The sequence below is a fragment of the Cynocephalus volans genome, chromosome 2 (genome assembly GCF_027409185.1).
Source record: "Cynocephalus volans isolate mCynVol1 chromosome 2, mCynVol1.pri, whole genome shotgun sequence".
Taxonomy (NCBI): Eukaryota; Metazoa; Chordata; class Mammalia; order Dermoptera; family Cynocephalidae; genus Cynocephalus; species Cynocephalus volans.
In genome coordinates this window covers 83,660,732-83,684,580 of record NC_084461.1, presented here as the reverse complement: position 1 = coordinate 83,684,580, position 23,849 = coordinate 83,660,732, and the positions used below count along the sequence as shown (strand labels likewise).

The following is a 23,849-nucleotide window of genomic DNA, read 5'->3' as shown; positions in this document are numbered from 1 at the left end:
TCAACTCTGTGTCTCCATGGAAGAGAAGCTATTAGAGAAAGCCCCAGAGGGAGCGTGGAGCCTCAGAGGTAGAACTCTCAGATCATTGGGCAGAAGGATTAGGAATCCCCAGACTCAGTTAAGTGCTTTAGAGCTCCTGGTGACTAATGATCTAAACACCTAAAATGGGTCAGTGGGGAGATTCTGAAGCAGAGGAAGCAGCCCATCTGGTCTCAAAGTACAGTGCCGAGCATGGCTCCCTATGTAATTGAGTACTCAGTTCACTACTTCAAACAAAAATAAGCCAACTTATTATTATGGTGATGATAAAGGATAAAGTTAAAAAATTTAAAATTAGAGATTTTACTAACTTCTGCAATGGAATGCTATTTGCCCGCATGGTGAAAGGGAAATTTCCAGTGCCTTTAATAATTTGCTACATTACTTAGAGTTTTCAGAAATGAAATAGAGTGGAAATAGTCTCTGATTATCTGTAGACCTAGTTTTACAGTTCCATATTTGTATGCAGTTTGTATATTTTTGGTTTTGTTTGTATATTTATATTTTTGTATATTTGTTAACATAGTGTTCATAAATGGCCATTGGATATCTTATTCTGCAGAAAATGGTAGCAGTAGTAGAAGTGACCACTGTTGTCATCATTAGTAACTAACACTTATCAAGTGCTTACTACTCGTATATGGCAGGCACAGACACTTTCCTTACATGTAATCCTCACAACAGTTTTATGAAGCAGAAACTATTATTAACTTCATTTTATAGATGGGGACACTAAACTTCTGAGACTTGGTAATTTGCCCAGAGTCAGCAGACCATGAGTATAGCACTCGATTTGCAATACTTCAGTATGGCCATGTAATCACAGGCTCCGAATGAAGGGAGACTGATTTTGCCCCAGATTGGAATGCCAGGGTACTGGGAGGTGGGGAGACGGGGAAAGTGGTATAGAAATCTCAATTTGTAAGGTTTCCAATTCTGTGCTCGACAGTTCTGCATAGTCCCCACCCTCCTTTTCCAAAAGATGTTTGAAGGCTTTGCTTTGAAGGGTTTTAGAGGATAAATTTAGCAGCCATTTCTCTTGTGATAAAATTCCATTATGAGTCCTATAGTCTAGAGACTGAGTCCTCTGCTACTTGACATATTATTATGCTAGGTTTAATAATCCCTAAATTCCTCTCTAGAGGTCAAATGATATGATGTTATGTTGTTTAAGGAAGACTCATAATGTTCTGTATAATGCTCTTTTGGACTGATATCAAACAATGTCATGAGCGTCACATACCTGATGTGCTAGTTCATGGGCTATGACTTTGGTGACCCACAGTTTATCAGAAGCAGAAGAGGTTTGGGGGTCAAAGAGCAGTGACGTCTCTCTATATGTAATGAGGCCCCAATTTTCCATGGCCCCCGGCTCAAAGTCAGGAATAGCAATTAGATCTAAGAAATTTAAAAAAAACACACTTAATTATTATGGCTTCCAGACCAGAAGTAGGATTTGCTCCCTGCTTGAATATGTTGTTATCATTTCCATATGTATAACCAGACTTTCTGAAAACATCAAGAATATCTTGGTAGGTAGAAGGGCTGTAAATTGAACTAAATCACCCATAACAGCCAATGATTTAATTAATCTTGCCTATGTAATGAAACCTTTATTAAAACACCCTAAGCTATGGGGCTTGATGAGCTTCTGAGCTGGTGAATACATCCATGTGGTAGGAGGGTGATACACCCCAACTCCACAGGGACAGGGGCTTCTGCACTCAGGACCCTTCTGGACCTTGCCCTATGTACCTCTTCATTTGGCTGTTCTTTTGTATCCTTTATATTAAACTATAACAGTGAGTTTAACAACAACAAAAAATATCTTAACATTGACATAGTGTCTTGTAGTTGCACTGAAAATAATCAGTCACTGTCAGAAACTCTAAGAACTAATCTATATAAATTATGAAACTTAAGTCACAGTTTTTATATGCTCTGCAACATTATAAAACTTACCTTTTATTTTTTAAGATACAAAATTAAAACCAAGATAGACTGTATCATTTCATATAAAGGCCTACTACCACACCCAAATTAAATGATCTGTTTCCTCCACATTTTTTTTTTTTAAATCTGTGCCACAGTAATATCTTCCAACCTGAATAGCCAATATAGATAACAGAGGAAGGGGCAGTTTTTAGTTCTCCAATGACATAAGCCTTTGACATCTTTTATTAAAGATTGCTGGTCTTATATAAATATGGTATACAGATCGCTCCAGAAAATTCATCCAATTCTAATACGTAATGCAGATATTTTAACATTAAACCTGATAAAAGAATAGAGAAATGATACACAATACTTGGGCTTCTCAACAAATACTTTATTTTTTTCATTCAAAGACCATCTCCAAAGAACAAATTATTCCTTCCTGGGCTAAATGAATCACTTCACTGCTCATTTAAATCACATAAAAAGAGAAAAAATCAAAGCAAGTTCTAGGAGTAGAAATAAAGGTGATCATGTGAAATTTAAACATACCCAGTTTGGGGAGTGGATAGCTGATATCAAAGTACTTTTCATAAAAATCGAGTAGCTTCAGTGATGACTGCAAAGCATAATGTGTTTGATTCCATTTCTCTGGAGATGCATAGATGGACACCTGGGAAATGTGGATCAGAAAAAGTGGTTTTTGAATGACAGTTCCTCGGTATAATACCATTCCTGACAGCCCTCACCCACAGAAAAGCAGACTGAATTGTTCAAGAAAATTCTGAGAAATCATTAAGCACATTAGGGGACAAGAGTTTAGGGGATGAGGTTCTGTGAAGTATAGAAAAGTATAATCAACTCTAGATCTTCTGTTATAATCCATTGCCAAAGTGCTAATCTCGAACTACAAAATTGTAAATTTCAAGCTATATAAACCCATTTTACCATGAATTTATCACTATGATGTATTTCAGCACTTGAGAACTAACCTTCCAAAATTATGACCATAAACACAATTCAAATAAAACATACAGGTCCCTAGACCTATGTGGGAAATCTCTCAAGGATTTATTAGATCCCCCCCCTGTCAAGTTTGCTTTAAACTCAAATAAGTTTAAGTATGTTCAATGACTCCCCCAAACTAACTAGCTATTAAGTGGAAAACATAAAATTATATTCCAATTTTCTTGGCTTCCAAGTATTAGCCTACTTTCATTTCATGACCCGTTTTCATATTCTGAATCAAGAAAAGCCCCTCAGAACTTTTATGCAGAGGATATACAAATGGCCACTATTTTTTGACAGCTTACAGGACACTGTGCTGAATGCTTGCATGTAAAATCTAATTTAATACTCACACCTATATTATGAAGTAGGTGCTATTCTCTTTATTCTACAGATGAAGGAACAGAAACACATGGAGATTAAGTAGCTTCCTCCAAATTGGCCACACAGTAAGTTGTAGAGCTGGGATGTGAATCCAAGGAAGCTGACAGGAGCCTGTCCTCTGAAGTAAAGTGCCATGCCGCCTCCCACACATCTATGTCTATGCACATGTTTATCTCTGTGCAGTGATGCCATGGTATGTATATAGACACGCAATTCATAGCATATATCTACATATCCATAAGTATAACATGTATGTAAATGGTAATAGCCATTTTAGACCCATTTTTTATGGGTCTTTGAAGATGTTTTTATGTCTATAATTTGGTTCCTCAGGGTAAGGAGTAATTTTTTGTTTCTTCGATGTCTCCACTGATGTTTGTAAAATTTTCACTACATGATAATCACTGGGTAATGTAAAATTTTTGCAAACAATGAGGACTCTAGAAATTATAAAGTCTTTCTTTCACTGAGGACAAAAAGTTATAGAAAACAATTGAAAACAATATTAATGTTCTAAAATAAGATGCTGATTAAAAATCCTTCTGGGATGGGATTATGTCAAACTAAAAAGATTCTGCACAGCAAAAGAAACAATCAACAGAGTAAAAAGACAACCAACAGAGTGGGAGAAAATATTTGCAAAATGTACATCTGACAAAGGATTAATATCCAGAATATATAAGGAACTCAAACAACTTTACAGCAAAAAACCAAATAACCCAATTAAAAAATGGGCAAAGGAGCTGAATACGCATTTCTCAAAGGAAGATATACAATTGGCTTACAGATACATGAAAAAATGCTCAACTTCACTCAGCATCCGGGAAATGCAAATCAAGACCACTTTGAGATACCATCTCACTCCAGTTAGGATGGCTAATATCTAATAGACTGAGAATGATAAGTGCTGCAGAGGTTGCGGTGAAAAAGGAACTGTCATACACTGTTGGTGGGGCTGCAAAATGGTGCAGCCTCTATGGAAAATGGTATGGAGGTTCCTCAAACAATTACAGGTAGATCTACCATATGACCCAGCTATCCCACTCTTGTGAATATACCCAGAGGAATGGAAATCATCATGCTGAAGGGATATCTGTACTCCAATGTTTATTGCAGCTCTATTTACAATGTCCATCATCTGATGACTGGATAAGGAAACTGTGGTGTATCTACACAATGGAATTCTACTCTGCTATAAAAAAGAATGCAATACTACCATTCACAACAACATGTATGGACTTAGAGAAAATTATATTAAGTGAAAAAAGTCAGGTACGGAAAGAGAAATACCATGTGCTCTCACTTATTTGTGGGAGCTAAAAATAAATAAATAAATAAGCACACAAACAAATCAAGGGTGTGGGAGGGAAGAAGACAGAATAACCACAAAAATTCCTTGAACTGTTTAAGTCAAGTGAACAGATATGATGTCAGGGGGAAGAGGGGGTGGAGAGGAACAGGTAAAGGTGCATGAAAATCAACTACAATGTATATTGGGAAGTAAAATTTTTAAAAAATATTAAAAAAAATCCTTCTGGGGCCTCTATGCAATTATTATAATATTATAAAAAACATTTAATGGCATTCAATTTTTATAGCATATTATAGTGAAAATTGGGTTAAAAAGTCATAATACAGTATTTTGCAAAAAGTATACATAGATACTTTGAAAACATAAATATATATATATACAAATATAAAGAATATACTATTACTATGTACACCAAATATAGTAATATACATATAGAAAATATTTGGAAGGCCTACATCATATTATCAATAGTTATATCTTGGTAATGGGATTACCATTAATTTTTAATTTAATTTAACTTAATTTTTTTTTTGCCTATCTCTATTCTATAAAATGAGTGTAGTGTAATATTTTGATAATAAGAATAAAAACTTAAGAAAATAAAGATAAGTTCTTTGCTCTCAGGACACTATTCTGTACTGTGTGGGAAATTAGAACTCAATCTCACCTTGACCCCTGATGAGGTTGTGCCGCTCACAGAGTTGAAATCACAAACGATGTAGGCTACAAGGTAGGTACTCATTTTTACAGTAGTTCCAAAGTGATCTTCCAAGAGGCCTCCTTCGACTTCAGTTGTCTTAATCTACAGGAAGGGAAAGGAATCAATGTTTGAAAACTGAAGTGTTTTACAACCATGCCTATGGCTTATGACAGGTGAGTTAGAGGGAAGCCTGACACGCTGAGGAAACTTGATGTCCTTTTAGAAGAACAACGTCCTCATAACATTCTGTAGACTCTCTTAGCTCTATTTCTTTTGTTAGTACCTGAACTCTCTCAAAGACACAATGAGCTGCCAAAATGATGCCAAGTCTTATTTTGTGGCTTGAAAGCACAAAAACATCTTAGATGCTTCTACTTTCTGAAAATGTGATCCTGTCCAACACTGGCATGAATTCAAGTTCTGGGCTTCTAAGCAAAAATGCCAGAGAACAGTCCCTTTCCCTTTGCTTGTTATATGATAAAAACAAAACCCTCGGTGGTAGAAGGAAACAGGAAGCAAAACTGCACTAGATGCTTTACATTATCTTTTAATCTATTTATTATGTGGATGTGAAGCAGGTGTTATTTCACAGGTGAGCAGAGACTCAGAAATGTTAACTGGACAGCCCCAGATGTTCCACAGCAGGACCAAGATGTGGATATGGCCATGTGATTCCAAAGACGTTGCTCATTCTTAACTCACTGTATGACACCTTGAGTCATACTCTTATTTTATCTTTGCTTCATTGATTCAGCAATGAAAGCAGTCAGGCCATGAAGGTCATTAGTAATTGAAGCTTCTGCCCATCTACTGAGGAAGCAGAAAGTTGCCAGCCTATTGTCTGGTTGGCTGCATCCATCAAATTCACTGGGTAATTACTGAATTCTATCTTCATTTGGTCTGGGTAGCTTGTCCCAATAATGGCCTTCACCATGTACAACACTCGAAAATACTGAATAGGTACAGATCCAATAATCTGAAAACACCACTTTCTTCAAATTGGTCACAATTCTTTGACTAACTCTCCTTGACTCCCTACCGCCATGCCCCATCCCCTTTCAAGGAGTCAGGCTGTGACAGCGCTGACCAGGGCTTAATGAGCATGTTTTATGTGTTGGATAAGATTACAGTTGGCTTTGGTGAGAGAAAGTAGCTTAAAGCATCACCACAAACTGCCTAGCTTACTTTAATGGCAAATGTTTGTGCTATTAAATTCTACAAAATTTATTTCTACAGAGTTCTATTAAAAAATCCATGACTAAGTTCCAATAAAGCAGAAGACATTGACCAAATACTCTACGAAAGGCAGAAGTACATATAAGGATGAAATTTTTAACTTAATCCAGCAAATTAATTTTGCCCAAAAACAATCTCTTTTTTTTTTAGGAATCTAATTCAACCAGAGTTCTATGGATACACAGTCCCAGCAGAGGAGAAGCTGTCTTATGACGGGGGATAGGGGGATGGGGTTATGACTGTGGTCTTCTGGCCACACTCAGTAGCCAAACCATTTAGTCGAGTATGTGGAGGGATGAGGGGAGGAGAGTTAAGGCTGTGGGACTGCGGGGAATGAGAGCCTGGGACACAAAAGCTGGTGGCAGAAATGATTAGGAGACATGGGCATTTGCTCTGATTTCTACCCAAGATGAAGACGTAGTCCATGGAAGCTAAATTTTGTCCAGCAACCTCGAGTGACCTGCATTGATCAATGTTGCCTTAAATGGAAGTGTATGACATATTAGTGTAACTTCTTCCAGGATGGGTGATGTAAGCTCCAAGTATAAAATGCTTGGTGCTGGATCTAACTGTTTTTCAAGGATTTAGCTGTTTTCTCAAGGCCAGCAGGACACTATTTGCATACCGAGTGTCACTAGCAGGTGTGTGTTTCCTTAAGGGATGAAGGGGACAAAGAAATGCCCCCAAAATATGCTGCCTCTACTACTGCTTGAGTGGCCCCCTCATTTCCCTTAAATTCTGTCTTCTCAATTACATAAATTGAGAACTTAGTGTGTTTCTTCTTCCCACCAATCCATAACACATCTTATATGCTATCACTGTTATGCAGAGAGTGTGACTGTAGTATAACTTCCATTCCAATCATGAAAGCTTGGGTTAAGCACGTCAATGACAAGTAGAAGGTTGAACTAGCACAAGCGTACTTCAAAAAGTTCATATTGTCTTTCAATTCTATTTTCCATGAGCTTTTTGAGACACCCTTGTATTTGCTGAAAAGGGCATGAACCAGAGAGTGGCTCCAGTCAATTGAGGTAATGCAGAGATTCAAGGATTGTATAAAACATTTTCAAAATGTTTGTTTATTTTTTGTAAACATGAGAAGTTACTGAAGGCTTCTGAAGATAGGAATTTTAAATTCTAATATAATAATAATGGCAATTTATGTTTGCATCATATTTTAATTAAAAGGCCTACTAACTGTATTTTTTAATTTACCCTCTATGGTTATTTATATGAAAAATTATGTTAATAAAAAAGCTTCCAGGAAAGAGACTTAAGTGATAAACTGCCCTTAAGTGAACATGCAGCTGGAAAAAAGACTTGGAGATAAGGTAGCAGCTCATCGTTACCTGAAAATGAGAGAATTACATACAATGCTGTCTGTTTGATCATGGGAAAACTATGAGATATGGGTCCTGGAGAGAGTTGTCACTTTTTCCCTTGGTCTGCTCTGCCAGTATTTTAGATCAAATGTCTTCTCCAGCATTAAACAGAAATCTGGGGGAATGCAGTGTCTAGATTACAGCTTCATTTCTCTCCTGCATCTGTGGAGGCTAGTCCCTGTGTTGGGCAGAGAGGAAAATGGGTGTAGTTGCTGCTGACTGGCTGCTTTCTGTGCCGCTCAGCTTTCTAAAGCACTGTCAGAAGAGCCTATATTTTTGTCCCACTTTTCAAGCAGTGATGGAGCAATATTTTATATTTTGTTCAACAATATAATGGCAAGCATATCATTAGTGAGGAAATATCAAATGAGACAAAATTTCTACTGTGCCTTTCAGAGTATTTGCATTTTAAATACTAATATGAGCCACATAAGTGTTCCAAGGTGTCTTTCAATTAAAAAATTATATAACCACAATAAATAACATCCATAAATAATTTTAAGAACTACCTGAGGAGCTTAAATTTAAAAAGGATGTATTTCTAAGTTCCATCACAGACTGCTAGGTCAGAATTTCCTGGGGAGGGTCCTGGCAGGGTTCTTTAGGTCCCTGCCACAGCAAATGGGATCCCTGGACCACCAGCAGCAGCAGCAACTGACAGCCTGTTAGAAAGGCCAAATTTTGAGCTTCACCCCAAGACCTATTGAATCAGAATCTGAAATGTAACAGGATCCTTAGGTGATTCATCTGAACACTAACGTTTGAGAAATGCTACTCAATATGAACACAAAAAAATATAAATCACTTTAGGGGAAAAAAAAGAAAACTTCTTGTGTAGCAATGCTCCAAAGAGAATGATGTGAAAGTCTAGAAAGACTGGGTAATTATATAATACATAGGTGGATAAAAACAAATTAATGGTTTAGTTCCCAAAAGCAAAGGAAATTAAAAAATAAAATAAAACAAAGACTAGGGCTTAACTTGATAACAATTCCCAAAGTTTCTGAAAGTAGCAATACCTTTGGCATGTTGGATAGAGCGATGTGTCTGCTCTCTCTTCTAATCTTGATTGAAAAGTTGGCTTTGAATGATGGCTCATCAAAGCATGGGAAAGCCATACGTGCCTGGGTTGGCTCAAAATCTGTTACTGCAATTATTCTGTGAAAAGACGCACCCCAGGACAGAATTCACAAATGAAACCAAGAAGAGAAATGAATTTATACCTTCAGCAAACAGCTAATCAAACCTGGAGTGATTTCTATAACTACAATCTTTGTGAAGCCTGGTTTTCTGAAGAAAATGAGGGTAAAATCTTATTTTGTGACTTCCAATCATGAGCAATGCACTGGGTACTCTAATTACATTGTATTCTTTATACTCATATCAGATAAAGATATTGAAGCTCAGAAAATTTGGGTGACCTTCCCAGGATCCTTAACTAGTTAATGACCGAGATAAGACTCAGGCCGGGTCAACTTGACTTCAAACTTGACCAAGAAATTAACAGTTCAGGGGGCCTCAATTAGACATTTGAATGATTGAATATATAAAATGAGGCCTTAGGTTGTGTTCCCAGGAAGCAGACATAATTTCTTAAGCACATGCTGCCAAGAGAAATAGATAAGGAAGTCAGTGAAGCAGAACAGGAAAGAGGGACAAGCCAGGTGAAGGTGCAGTATCAAGCCAAGTCCCAGCTTCAGCCTGATCCCCAGGGAGCTCTGGAATAGGAAACTATACCTTCAAGTTGCCCTAATGGAGGCAAAGGGCTGGGCTTTCATATTTCTGCACCATCATTGGCTAAAGGTCTCTGTCAGGAAAATAGAATAGTTAGGTCAGGGCCCTCACCTCGGGTCCAGTTGAGCGTGGTTTTAGCACATCCATCGTAAGCAAATTGTGTGTGTGTGTGTGTGTGTGTGTGTGTGTGTGTGTGTGTGTGTGTGTGTGTGTGGAGTTAGTGCACGTGCACGCCAATGTATCTTTTGAGTTTTGTTGCTATTCTTGTGTTCTTCAGAGAGAGAGAGAGAGAGAGAGTTAGAGTTAGAGAGGTAGAGAGGAGTTTTAGTAAAGCAGGCGGGCGGATGTCTGCCTCCAGCGTCTGCCTCGGGCGTCTGCCCAGATGCTGGAGCAGCCATGCTTTCCAACCTGCAGCTTCCAAGGACCTTTTGGCCAGTTACCTAGCTCATAGACCTGCGTGTAAGGAGTCTGGTAAACCAGCCTGGAGTGTGTGGGGTCTGGTGACCCAGCCTGGCATATGAAGTGTTTGTAACCCAGTCTGTGAATGGGCTTGAGGGATCTGGGAGATCCAGACCCAGCCCTTGCTCGACAATTGGCCCAGTCAGTACAGGATTACGGGCAGGTAGAAGAGCCCGCCAACTAGTGTGGTTGTGTAGCTAGACAATTGCTGTCACGAACAGGAGTAAGAGCACTACAATTGGCAATGTCAACAGGGTTCCAGACATTAGCCATGGCACGGCAGTCTCCATGTGACTGCAAAACTCCCAGCCCCTTCTAGCTCTCTCTTCTTGTCAGCAAAGCAGCTCCAGTCATCAGACAGTGACAGGGAGATAGATACTCTGACAAATCTCTAAATCACAACACCGCAATAGTGCCTGAAAAAATGTTTAATTACAGATTTATTCTTTGAGCTTTAAGCTTCAATTAGGAAGCAAACCTGTGGAGCAGATTTTGATTGGAGAAACAGGATAGAATAGAAAATCTCAAGTGTTACATAAAGGTTGAGAGGGACCAGGAAGGAAAAAAAGAGGGACTGTCAGGATATTTTACCTCAGCTGACTTTATCTTATGATGCAGACAGGGAACACTAAGCTTTAAGTGATTTACTCATGGCCTTGGGGTTTTATTTTGATTTGGCAGTAGGTGCTGCAAATGTAAAGGAATTTCAAGTACCCAGAATAATTTTCACTAGTGTGCAATTTTGGTTGTAATAAGTTTACACTGGAAAAGCAAAAACTTGAAACTTCTCTTTGCTACTTAACATGATGAATTTTAACTCTACGTGCAAAGTAGTAACTTCCTGCTTCTCAAAAGCACTATTATCAACTGAATTATTTGTGTATTTTAGATGAAGAGGTATCTGTGAGAGAGAGGGAGAGAGATCCATAAGATTCAATTGACATTGTGCAGCACATTTCCCTACATGTTAGAAATACTAGGTGACTGAATTTGAACAGAACTGACAAATTAATGTAAGAAGAGTCAGAAATAGCCTGTAATCAATGATGGGAGGTACACTGGAAAGTCCTCTAGCTTTTAATCCAAATATCTTCCCCTCTAATCTCCCACAGCTCCCCAAATTTTATCCCTAAAATGTATAACCTTATGATGGAGCTTTTGTTGCTTGAAAAAATGAAAAAAGCCATTACCATCCACATGGTGCCTTAGTAAGAAGGAGTTGATACATTTTCTATCCAATACTATGCTGGGCCTGAGAACTGAGGCTGCAAGGGAAGGAGGGAAGTGATGGGCCTGGGGAAGAGCTGTCCTAAGTGGACTTCTGAGAGCTGTAGGGTAGGTACTTGAGGCCCCAGGGGACAGTGAGTACCCAAGGTGGGGAAGGGAAAAGCAGGCATGTGGTAGACACTGCTAGTCATCTACCCAATATCCATCCCCCTTCTTCAGTTCTAATCAAATCCCAATTTTATTCAGAAAGGCAATGTGTCCAGATGAGAAGTTACTTCTTCAGGCTCCCTTTCAACATGGTGCAGCATATGATTCCTGGCATAGCTGATGTCGTTGGATGGGAAAACTTTGTAAAGGGAGTCAGACTCCTCTGTCATGTTTCTTTTGCCTTTTTCTCTTCCTTATTTCCCCCTTCTTTCTGCCTGGAATGTGGACTTGATGCCTAGAGATTCAGCAATCATCTTGTGAGTGTTAGGAAGAAAGACATAGGCCAAGGATGGCTGAGCAGAAAGACAGAAGGAGCCTGGGTCCTGGGTAACACTGAGGAGTACTATAGCAAACCTGAGATGCTTTAATTCTGGACTTTTTATTGCATGAGAAATATAGCCCCCATGTGGTTAAGCCATTGTCTTTGGGTTTCTCTAAGCAGCAGTTGAACACACAGTGGGAAAGCACTGAGCCAGACTCCTCTTATCTCCCAGATGGACCCTGGCCCTAGAGAACTAAGCCATCTAGCTTCAAAGCATCCTTGATTCTTCACCTCCTCTCACCTCACATAACAAATATGCCAGGCGTCTCTTTTGTTTTGCCCTCCAAAATAAATGCCAAGTGCAATTACTTTACTCCATAAGCACTGCCACTAACTGGCCCAAATTGTCATCGTTTTCTACCTGAACTACTTCAATGACTTCCCAAATGATCATTCTGTTCTACTTTTTCCATTCTATAACATACCCTCAGCATACACTTGATCTTTATAAAGTATAATCCGATCAGAAACTTTTAATGACTACCCATTGCATGTGAGTAAAAGTCTGAACTCCTGACAAAAGGCTCTAGATTCTTCATGATCTGGTTCCTTTCTCTCCCTTGTTCACTCTCCTCAACCCACACTGGCCTTCTTTTCTCATCAATCCCACCTTACAGCCTTTGCACTTGCTCCAAGATGCTCTCATGATTGTCTCAAAAAAAAAGTCAAGTCTTAGTTTAAATACACCTCCTTGGCAAAAGCTTTCCTGCTCACTCATCTAAATTAGTCCCAGTCTTCAGCTACACTTTCTCTCTATTACAGTGCCTTTTTTTATTTCTTTCATAGTACATGTCACTTACCTTGCCCATTTCATTTATTTTCTTGTCCTGGTTGTCTCTTCCACCATATCTCATCACTATACATTGAGTGCCTAGAGTGGTGCCTGGCACACAGCTTGTGCTCAGTGAATGTGAGTTGACCAAATAGACTGTATTTCTCAGTTCTTCAAATAGACCTGTTCCTTGTTCCTACCTCCTGGATTTGAGTCATGCCATTTTCTGGGCAATGTATACTCCTATTTTCTCTCTCCCAAACCAAATCTCATGTTTCCTGCTGGTCCCAGATCAAGACTCATCTCCTTTGAAGGCCTTCCCTAGTTCAGCCCTCTCTGCTCTGAACATCCCTTCCCATAGCACATAAACATGTCTGTTTTATCACAGTCATATACTGGCCTCTCCTCTTAGTTATTCTCCCTCCAGCTGTTTATTTCTCTGTCTCATGTTTTCCCATCTCTACTGCAATTTCCTTAAGGAATGGCAAAACAGCTCCTTCTTCCAAGTTCCCCACACTTTATTGGATTCCTCATAAGTACTTGCTGAAGCATGCTCCTGGCAAGATGTAACCCATAAGGAAAGTATCAGAAGAGACTGTAAACAACGTGAGCAAGATCTTACCTTGTTTCACCACCAAGAGTTCTGTACCTGCTTTTGTAAAACCCTTCAAAGCCATCAGCTAACTTGGCCTGGAAGTCAATAGCCACATAGTATCTCAGGTCAGTCATAAGTTTCTCTGGAACCAGGAGTGCAATTTGTTGATGAGCAGGATAACTCAAAACATTCAGCTTTTTCCCTGGCTTCTTATATCTCAAATCTTCCTCTGACTGAAGGGTGGCATTCATGATATCAAGATCTTTGCTGTGCAAAATGATAAATTGGGTAGCTTCTCTGACCAAGATCTCAATTTTCTCAGATGCAACAAAGTCCAGAGAGGTGAGATTTGGGTGGATGAAAAGGTCATAGTGGAGGGGAATGACCACTTTGGGGAGCCTTAGCTTCTGCCAAGGAAATGGTTCTCCATTGGTGGCCACTGGGAAAGCCCCAGGATCCTTACTGAACTGATAACTAGATGGCACTGAGAACTGAGAACAAATACATATTTTGGGTGAGATGACTGCTAAGCAGTAAAATCCTACATAAATATTAAATATTGGTTTTCTGTGTGAATTAAGCATTGCAAAAGAATGGAATGCCAAATCTCTTCTCCAGAAGATGGTTAAAATCTAGGCTAGATCTCACAGTTCTTCATAGCATTGCGTTGGCTCCAGTTACGTCACACAGGATCTGAACGATATGCTTGAATAAATGGATTTACTCTGGAAGGAAAAAAAAGCCGTTTATAGCATGAAGACAAAGGTTTCAATTCACAAATAAAATGTTAAAAATATGAAGAGATATGTGCAAATGGGGTAAAATTGCTCTCTGTCAGAATCTGGCCAAATATTCACAAAATAAAGTAAAAAGTAAACTGTTGTTTGGTTAATACAAATAAAAATCCTTTAGAGCTCAAATAAAAGATCCTACCTTAAAATTGCATGTAATGAGATCCCTCTGCTTTCATGTACAATGAGCAGAGGGAAGGTGTGTAAATTCATTGCATGTTGAGTGTTTTAAACATTTGGTTAACATCATTTTAAGAGCATACCTGAATGCCTGAAGGTAAACTGTGAAACATGTCTCTATTTTGTCTTAGTAAGTCACAAAGAACTCTATAGTATTTGGATACCAGATATTATTACTATTATTATTAATGGCATTAAAGTTCATCTCTTTCAATAAATAGCATCATCTGAATCACCTTATTCTGTGGCTGTTCTTGTAAAGGATATTGGTTAAGCCAGGTGTTTATCCTTGGTTTATTTCCAATATATCAAAAAAAAAAAAAAAAAGGAAATAAAATTTGAGTATATAATATTCTAACTGTGAATATTTAAAAGCACTGTTTTGGTCCCTTCACCTTACACTACCTTTGAAAATGCAATTAAATCAAACTGAATTCATTGCCTCTGTAAATAGAACTAAAGTAGTTTCTTCCTATTAGAAGGGTAAAGCTACAAAACACAGAACATTAGGACAAACAGTGTAGTTAATTTAGGTGATTCAACTCTGTCTCCCACCCACCACCTGCTCTGCTTACCTCTCCCTGCTCCAAATTAAACTCCTGAACAGTTTTCGTATCTTTTTTTTTTATCATTAACAAGTTCTTCAGAATTAATTATCCAAACAATTATTTTGATTTTCCAACTTTCAATACTAATGTAAATCAACAGTTATCATTAAAGGAAAAAAAGAAAGAAAATAATGGTTAAATAATGACACTTCTCCCTCCTTTTTAAGACAAGCATTAAATTAGTGCTACCAAATCTCAATGTTCCAAGGACCTCTGATAAATAAAATCATAATTGGTCTATTAGCTTGAATTCCTGAGGGTTTAAAAAAATGGAATGGCTTTGGAATCAGAGTGCCCAGATTCCAACTCTAGCCTCACCAAACTTACCTGTATGATCTTGGCAAATTTTCTGATTTTTTGAACTTTAGTTTCCTTACCTATGAAACAGTGTAATAATTATTCCTCATGTAGGGAGGATTAAATGAAATAACACGTGAAGAATTTGGCACAGCACAGCAACCAACATATAGGAAGCAGGTATTGAATGTTAGACATTAAATTGTTATTGTGAGTACATTGTACTTTCAGAGAGAACAGAACTGTGGTTATTAGAAGTGGAAAGGAGGGGGAGAGGGGTTAATGAGAAATTGGTTCGTAGACACAAAGAATGTTTACGTATTGTAATGACGAATAAGCTAACTATCCTGATTTGATCACCACATATTGCACACAAGTATTGACAGTCAACTATGTACCCCACAAATTTTTTTTAAAAAATTATTATTGTGGTTATTATAACCTGCATTCCCTGGCCTAAAGGAGTAGATCTGCCTTGACTTGTAACAGACACTTCCACAGAAGAGTGTATTTTACTGATAAGAGTGGAGAAAAAGGCTTTGATGTTTACTCATACAGTCTTTAACTTTAGAACTGGCAAGGATTTTAAAGGCCAGCTAGTACAAGTGCTTAGTATCCAATTAAACTAAGGGTAAGTGACTATTCCAAATTCAAACAGGAAATTTGAAGCAGCATCAGCACTAAAATTGATCTAATAGACTTTCCATTATTCAGCACTATATCTTAAATAGCATCCTGGGATTGAAGACACAAGAATTGCAACAAATATTTGGGAAAGGCTAAAAGATCCTTAAAAGAGAATGAATCAGTTAAGCAGAAAGAGTCTTAGGTCAAGTCCCTCTCTCAACTGCACACACTTTCAACATAGCAATTCCGGGTTCTTCTGCTTTCCCCAGAGCCTCCCCTTAGATTACGGAACCTCCTCAATACAGCAGACCTATACCCTCAGTTCAGGCTATGATTCCCATCGCAAAATTCTGATTTTAAGACAAACCCAAGAGAAATGTTAGTGTGTTACCTTATTCCACGCTGTTGCAGATTTGAATAAAAGGGAATTTATTTTTGCTTTCACTTTCTGTCTTAAGATTCAGGACGCTGCATACTTCCTGATTAAGTAAGTACACCCTTCCTAATCAGTACTAGCTGCTTCATTATCATTCAGTGATATTCAATGAATGTGGCCTAGGACAAAAGCTTTATTCCAAACAGCACAAGAAACTTTCTGCAGAATGCACCAGTAAGTGGCTGTAATTGGCAAAGAAACAGAAGTCACTCATATTAAGTCAGGATATGGAGATGTTTGGCCATGTTTGTGGCTTGAACAATGTTCATGTTTGCCTATGTTCAGACCTGAATACGGAGTTGGCTTGTGTTTGTCTTGGTTCATCAGAATCACAAAGAGGTTTTATCTGATGATGCTCCGTGAAATTGTTTATGCTCAACAGGAGAACAGCGAGACCTGGCTGTGCCGGCTCAGCTCGTGGATGTCGGGGACTGCTTACCTTATTACTCTCAGTAGGTCTTGGACTTAGCTTTTGCACCCCCTGGTCCTATGAGGCTGTAAAAAGCTTAGTTGGCCTCTGAGTGTCTAAACTGCAAACGCTTCTGGAGCATCCTGAAATTCCTGGTTCACCTCTTGGATTTCCATCCTCTCTTGAATCCTGGCTCATCAGTTCTTTACTATATTTTTAGTCTTTGATCTTCTAAGGAAGATGTTTTTCTGTTCTGTCAGTGTTTATAGTTATCTCGAATGGGAGACATTTCGTCGTGTGCCATTATTGTGTGCCATTTCATAGAAGCACCCTCCTCCAGTCCCTGCCCCGCCTATAGAATTCCCTGAGACTCTGAGAAGGGTCTTCTGGGCCTTTTGCCCAGGAACCCACCCTCATTTACCAGAACTGTTTCCATCTGGCTATGTGTCTGATCTCCTTCCAGTACCTCCACAGGGTTAATGGTCAGATTAGGTAGTTTCTACCACACTTAGTGTCAGCCTTCCCGAACCCAGCACTCTCATCTCCTTTGGCTCTCTCTCTAAGCTCACCAGTCATCTTGTTGGAGTAAGCGAGACTGAAGCCATGTGTGACCCAAAATTTCAGGGGCTTCAGAAAAAAGGGGAAAAAAAAGACATTTTTTTTTTCTTAGCATGCATTTCTCTGAGTTCCCTCTTTCCCCATGGATATTTGATATTTTGAACCTTGGTTACAGGGCAAGATGACATTATTTACATAAATGTAAAGTTGTTTTCCATCAGCCTGGAACTTCAGACTTGCCATGAGACACATACTATCCAGACCTTAAAAACCAAGGAAGACATCAATAAAGCCATGGTGATTCTGAGTTAGGATGGGGCTGGCAGGGGAGACTCCATTTTCTCGTTTGCACCAAGAACCCAGCAATAGTCTATGTGCTGGAAACGCAGTAGAGACCCCAGGGGCAACAGACCACATCTTGTTCCAGGAAACACCAGGGAGGACAGAAGTTAAATATAAGCCTAAAGACTCTGGTGTGTTCCCTTTCTACAAACATGTCATTACCCAAGGTTGCTTAACCCCCTTGTGTAAGCATTTCTTCGCAGACCTCTAGAGAACAATTGGTCCTTGGCAAAGAAGGATAAACATCTGCCCCTACCTGCTAAAGCTGAAAATAGAATGCCTCGTGACCAACTGAGGAAGACCCCAATTGTGAGAACAGAGATCTCGCCATCATTCCCAAGCCCTCTACCCAGCTCTTTTGCCTTAAAAACCCCTCACACTGAACACTCAGAGAGCAACATTTCTCTTTCATATGGACTCCCTTGTGCATGGGCTATGTCTCAATAAACCTCACTTGCTCAACTGTATACTGGTTTCAGTGTTCATTCCCATGGCTCTGAGTCCCGAGTACCTGGCATATCTGATCTGGTAACAATTTGATATGCAAATACAGCTACAAAACAAGCCCATGGGTGAGTTCCTTCTTCCAGCCAAATCGCTGCTCCTATCACCCTCATCTATAGAAATTCTGGACCCACCTGAATCCTCTAACAAATCTGTAAACTAAATAAGTGTGGGTGTGCTAATGGTTATACTTTTGGAAATATGTTGAGTACACTAATTCCCAACTTTTATCTAGGAGGAACAGAGGTTTTCTCCTTGCACTGGTGTCCTTTGTGTCTCACTGAAGCCAATACTTGGTATAAAACTAGTTAGTGTAGGGTAGGGGGAGATGGGCACATCACTATCTATCTATCATCTATCTATCTCTATATGGGTTTTAAAATAAAGAAGTCATGGATTATAGCCGTAAGGCCATTTATCTGCACTTTAACACCTACCTTTCTAAATTATTCTGAAATTAACAAGATAAGACTGTTCCCCTTACCATCAGAGCAAAGCAAATTCAAGTAACCCAAATTATGAATTTTAAATTCCAGTCAACGTCATCTAGTAGCCAACCAACAAATTCTCTTGAGAGAAGAAAGCAAAAGCAGCAGAAGCTTCTCCTAGTGGTAACAAGTGTGACTGCAGGGAATCATTTCTTAAAGATCTAACCCTTCATGCAAACATACGCAGGTACTTCAAAAAAATCATGGAAAGTTCATATTATCTTTCAACTATATATTCTTTTTTCATGAATTTTGAAGTTTTCTTGTACATCCTGTGGCAACACACACAATCCAAAAAGCAATCAGATCCACTGTCTAATGTACAAACCAGACTTAAGACAATCAGATTTATAAGTAGGCTTGGATTTCTGATATGTGAAGTTGAGGACTGGGCTCAGAACGCTTATGAGTCCATTACTAAACAATCTGGATACTTGAATAACTATGCTTTAGAAGTATAGCCTAGGACAGCAGTTCTCAAAGTGTCCAGCCCCCCAACCCCGTCAGCAGAACCTGAGTTTGTTAGAAATACAAATTCTCAGTCCATTTCAAACTTAATTAACCAGAAACTCTGGGGTGGAACCTAGAAATCTATGTTTGTACAAGCCCTCCAAGAGCTTCTGATATACACTGAAATTTGGGAACCACTAGCCTAGGGTTAGGAGTCCAGGATCTTAAATAAAACTGCCTCTTTATATCCCAACTCAATTCCTTAATGGCTGGGTAGTCTTGGGAAAGACAATTTTTTCTCTGTTTCAAGTTCCCTGTCTATCAAATATAGTAAAAATAGTATAAACCTCATAGGGTTGTTGTGAGAATTAAAAGAGATACCTGTGCTGCCTTAGTCAAAGTTCACCCCAGAAGAGAATGTAAGGTAAAGTTTAGGTGTTAGAGTTTACTGAAGGGTGTGGCAGGTTATATTTTCCAGAGATGGCCACACTGATATATAGCCCATCCTACATGCTCTTGTTGTTTCCTCCCCTTGAATCTGGGCAGACCTTTGTAACTGTTTTCAGTAATATGCAGCAGAGGTGACATTGTATTCTGCAGCTAGGTCTTAGAAGGGAGATGGCTTCTGTGCCAGTGGAGTCCTGGAGCTGACTTATTAGGGAGAATTGATTGCATGCATCTCTTCCCAACCTTGGGTCCAGTGACTTCAGGTTGGTAGCCTGAAATCTGCCACAGGGAGTATTAACACCAGGGTATTATGCAAAGTAGTATCTTTTTTTCCCATCAGGAGAGCTCATTAAACATTTTCCCAGAATTACTACTTCTGCCCTTCTCTCTCTCTCTTTCTCTCTCTTTAATGGTCCTTGAAACCAGCCATGGTGCTGTGAGGAAGCCCAGACCAATAAGGAGAGACCACATGTTGGCATTCTGGAGGAAAACCCCAACTAGGTACTTGCAGGTGACAGCCAGCATCCACAACCAGGCAAGTGAGTGAATAAGTCTCAGATAATTCCAGCCACACCCTTCAAGAATTCCAGCTAAGACCCCAGACATTGTGGAGCAGAGACAAGTCATCTCCACTGCGCCCTGTCTGAATTCCCAACCTATAGAAAACATGACAAATAATAAATGACTATTGTCGTTTTAAGCCACTAAATTTTGTGTGAATTTGATATGCAACAATAGTAACTGAAACGTGGGGTGTAATCTCAGGGAAGCAAAAGAGGGAAAAGGGAAAGTGAGGCAGAGGAGAGAGATAAACACAAGTTGATGTACCAATGAGCTAGATGGTCACATGTCAAGAAAATGCAGCTGGTTGCTTGGTCCTGTGGGACATCCCCAGAGAGCCTGTATGGAACCACTGGGTCTCCGAAGAGTCTATTCATGAATAAAGGGAGGGGGGAGGATAAATGAACTGCAGGCTCCTTCCCATCTCCTGTCTGTCAATAGTCAGGCGGCTCCACAGTGCATTAGCTTCCCAGCTCTTCCGGGTTGTGTTAACAGGTCCCTCAGGGAAGCTGCTGGGGAAGCCAGAGCCCCTGAGCCTCTAGGCTGGGTAGACTGCATGTGTGAGGTCTCTTCTGTAGAAGATGCTCTGTGATGGCTCCTAAGTTTCTTGTGGCCGTAGTGGTAACAACTAGGGGCTTTATAGCTACAGGAATGGCACTGGCTATTACTAGGTTAACTCCAGCCAGCAAGCAAGACGAGCAACTGAGGCCCTCCTGGGGAGGTGGGACTAAGTAATGCTGCGGGTGGCATATAAACTGGGTTGGGTACTAAATAAATATTCTTAAACATTCAAAAAACATTCTTAATAAATTTTAGTTACAATTATTACTGTTAATACTATACATTACAAACACAGATAACTGTCTGCTGTTTTTTTCCCCCACAGAGATGTGCTTTTATTTTGAAATTTATGTGAATATTGAAGGATGTAAGGATTCACCTAAAAGTTTGCTTTACTAGGCAAGAGTCACAGGCCAAAATAAGGGACATGTTAAGTATGAACAACCGGTGCACACATTCATCACAGAGTTCAGGTCATGGTGACGCGTAGGAGGGGGAAGAGAATTCAGAGAATATGATCCCTTGGCCAAAGGAGGAAGTACAGGCTTGGCACAGTGGGAGAACAGGGCATGTGGACAACACCACTAAGCTTTATTCATCTTCTAAGCTAATAGCCATATTTTATTTTCTAGTGGAATACACAGACAACTAAGGTTACAAATATATGTAAGCAGTTACTATTGATATGAATATTTATTAAAATGAGACTTATTTTAGTCATCTTTTCTGCACAAAAAAATTAGTTTATAGGAGGCACACACAGTAAATACGCATAACTAGCTTTTTACCAGTCTTGGTGCAATGTCTTTGCAAAAGAAAAGTTCTTGGCAAAGCCTATTAAAAGCAATGGGGTTTGGAAAACAGGGAGCCCCATATATTGTATGCCCATATGTAAATGAGGTCATTCATGCATTCAGAAACTGTTAATTGAGTAGGTTTGGGAGCTAGATTAGGAGGAGTGGTGTGGTAGGTGGTAATGAAATTAAATTTTAAAAATAAAGAAACTTTAAAATACTGATGTGGCATAATTAAAGCCTAAGGTAAAAAAATACAAAAATAGGATAGTGTTACCTGGGTTTTTTGTAGATTTAAAAACACTTGAAGATTATCTGAAAATTTTATTCATTTGTCACTACTGATGACCAACTTAAGAAACAAAACCTCAGATTATATTGCTTATAGAGAACAAGTAATTATTTACCAAATATTCCCATCTGGTTATTTTGACACCATTTCTGTAGCTTGCTAACTTTAAGCAGATCTTCCATTTCCTAATTTTTTAGAATTAGTCTGTACTTTGAAAACAAGTAGGACTTTCATAGACACGTGTTTTCAATGCGAACAAGAACAAAAGCCAACAGGTTTATTATATCAGTGGGGACATTAGAAATGGACCCACTTCCAAACCTGTCATGGTTGAATTCTTTAAAGTTAATCACATTTTTTAAATAGAAAATTTTCCACAATATGCAGGTCTTGAGTGATTTTTCTGTGACCGTAAGAATATTCAGGGACGTTTCGTGTGATTTGGATTAGAATTTCACTCGTTTAAAAAATGTAGGGAGGGTTGAGTAGTTCACGTATCAGCTAAAGGGGAATGAACCCAGCATTCTGTTAGGGACCAGACGCAGTTGTACCTATTCATTATTGGCCGAAAGACCACAGAAAGAGTTCTAGAAAGAGCACACAAAAAAGTAAAGAACCAAAATAAAATATTGGCCTAATCTAGGATTTGTTTTAATGTTTTTAGCTCTCTGCTCAATTCTCAAATGTCTTTCAAATTACTAGTTCAGATTTGCATATTACTATCAATAAGATTCTCATTGAACATACACCTTCCTATAAATTGGACCTCTGATAAAATTTTTATAGTTTTAACTTACACATACGTAAGCGACTTTGAAAAAAAAATGGTATTGTTCCCTTGTTCTACCTATCAGATCTTTCCAATATTCTGAGGAAATTACTATTGAACTTGCATCTTCAAGAGACCCAAATCCAATCGATATGATACCGATGACTGAAAAGCAGAATTCCTTTTCAAAGCATTGTATCCCTCCAGGGGATTACATAAATCTCTTGTGTAATCATCAGTTGACTCAATGTTTTGCTTTACAATTTTATTTTGTGAAAAATAATCTCAAAACCTTCTACTACAGCTGAAATATGAATTCTGTTTACTATCTGTGCAATTTGTACCAAACTGATGCATATAAAAGGTAGCAATGTAAATTTGAGACTTTTTTTACTGTCATCTTTTCAGCACTGAGAAATGTCATTTTCAATGTATATTCAATTTCCCTGAGGTGCTCAGAACATTGAGTGTTACTTCTAGAGAATAAAGAGCAACTGAATGCCAATCTAAGGAAAAACACAAAAATACATGGGTTTGACATATTTGGCATAAATTAATTAACTTTCAGCTCAACTATTGTATTAATAAGGTGATCTTATTGCTTTGGAAGGTAACAAAGTCAAATCATCACTAAACCTCACTTAAATACAGGAGAGAGTGGCAACATTATTCATTTAACAGATTTTTTTGTGTATACATTATTGGCAAAGTGCCATATTAGGTGCTTCCGGGGAGTCAAACAACTCTTGCCCCTGCTTGAAGCATCTCGAGTTCATGCAAATGTGAATGTGTGTATGGATGTACCCACCCTTAAAAAGTCACAATAATATGTGCACATCGTAAAAATAAAATAGTAGAAAAGTTATAATAAAGAGCAACAGAACATCTCCCCTACCCTTTCTACTTCCACTTGCACTTCTCAGAAACAACCATTTGTAAGCTTTGTTTCTTTGTTTTCTGATGGCTATTTCTCTAATTCTAAACAATATTTTGGACCACTGTATCTTTAGAAAGGTTCTATTGATGCCCTGCTTTGAAATATGAAGATTTAGTTCATTTCTACTTTCCTCAATTCCCCCTCCTGTTACAGGTTTCTAATTGCTTGTATTTTTAGTTCCTCTCTTACCTTTATATCTTTATGCAATACATGTAAACCTTGGTCTATGATCTCATCAAATTTAGTGTATCTTTATGCTTGAATATGTAAAATAATGACAGCTAAAATTTATTGGGTATTTGCTATGTGCCAGACGCTGTTTTAGACATTTTGTATGAATTGTTTAATCTTTATAGCAACCCTATGAGGTACCATCCCTAATTTACAGAGGAGAAAACTAAGGTTTGGAGGATGAGAGATGACTTGCCTAAGGTCACAAGCCAACTAAGGTGACCGAGGGCTTTGAGACCAGTCAGTCTGAATCTA

At 38.7% G+C, this 23,849-nt stretch overlaps 1 protein-coding gene across 1 annotated transcript in view; it reads right to left on the bottom strand.

Annotated features, from left to right (window-relative positions):
* ERAP2 (endoplasmic reticulum aminopeptidase 2) overlaps positions 1 to 14,015 on the bottom strand; it is a 43,523-nt gene extending 29,508 nt beyond the window's left edge. Inside the window, exons 1-5 of the mRNA XM_063086836.1 lie at positions 13,340 to 14,015; positions 9,016 to 9,154; positions 5,346 to 5,480; positions 2,527 to 2,647; positions 1,283 to 1,437 (exon numbers count right to left, since the gene is read on the bottom strand). Coding sequence (XP_062942906.1) covers positions 1,283 to 1,437; positions 2,527 to 2,647; positions 5,346 to 5,480; positions 9,016 to 9,154; positions 13,340 to 13,896 — 1,107 coding nt within the window. The 5' untranslated portion in view covers positions 13,897 to 14,015. The remainder of the gene's footprint in view (positions 1 to 1,282; positions 1,438 to 2,526; positions 2,648 to 5,345; positions 5,481 to 9,015; positions 9,155 to 13,339) is intronic.
* Positions 14,016 to 23,849: the final 9,834 nt, after the last annotated feature.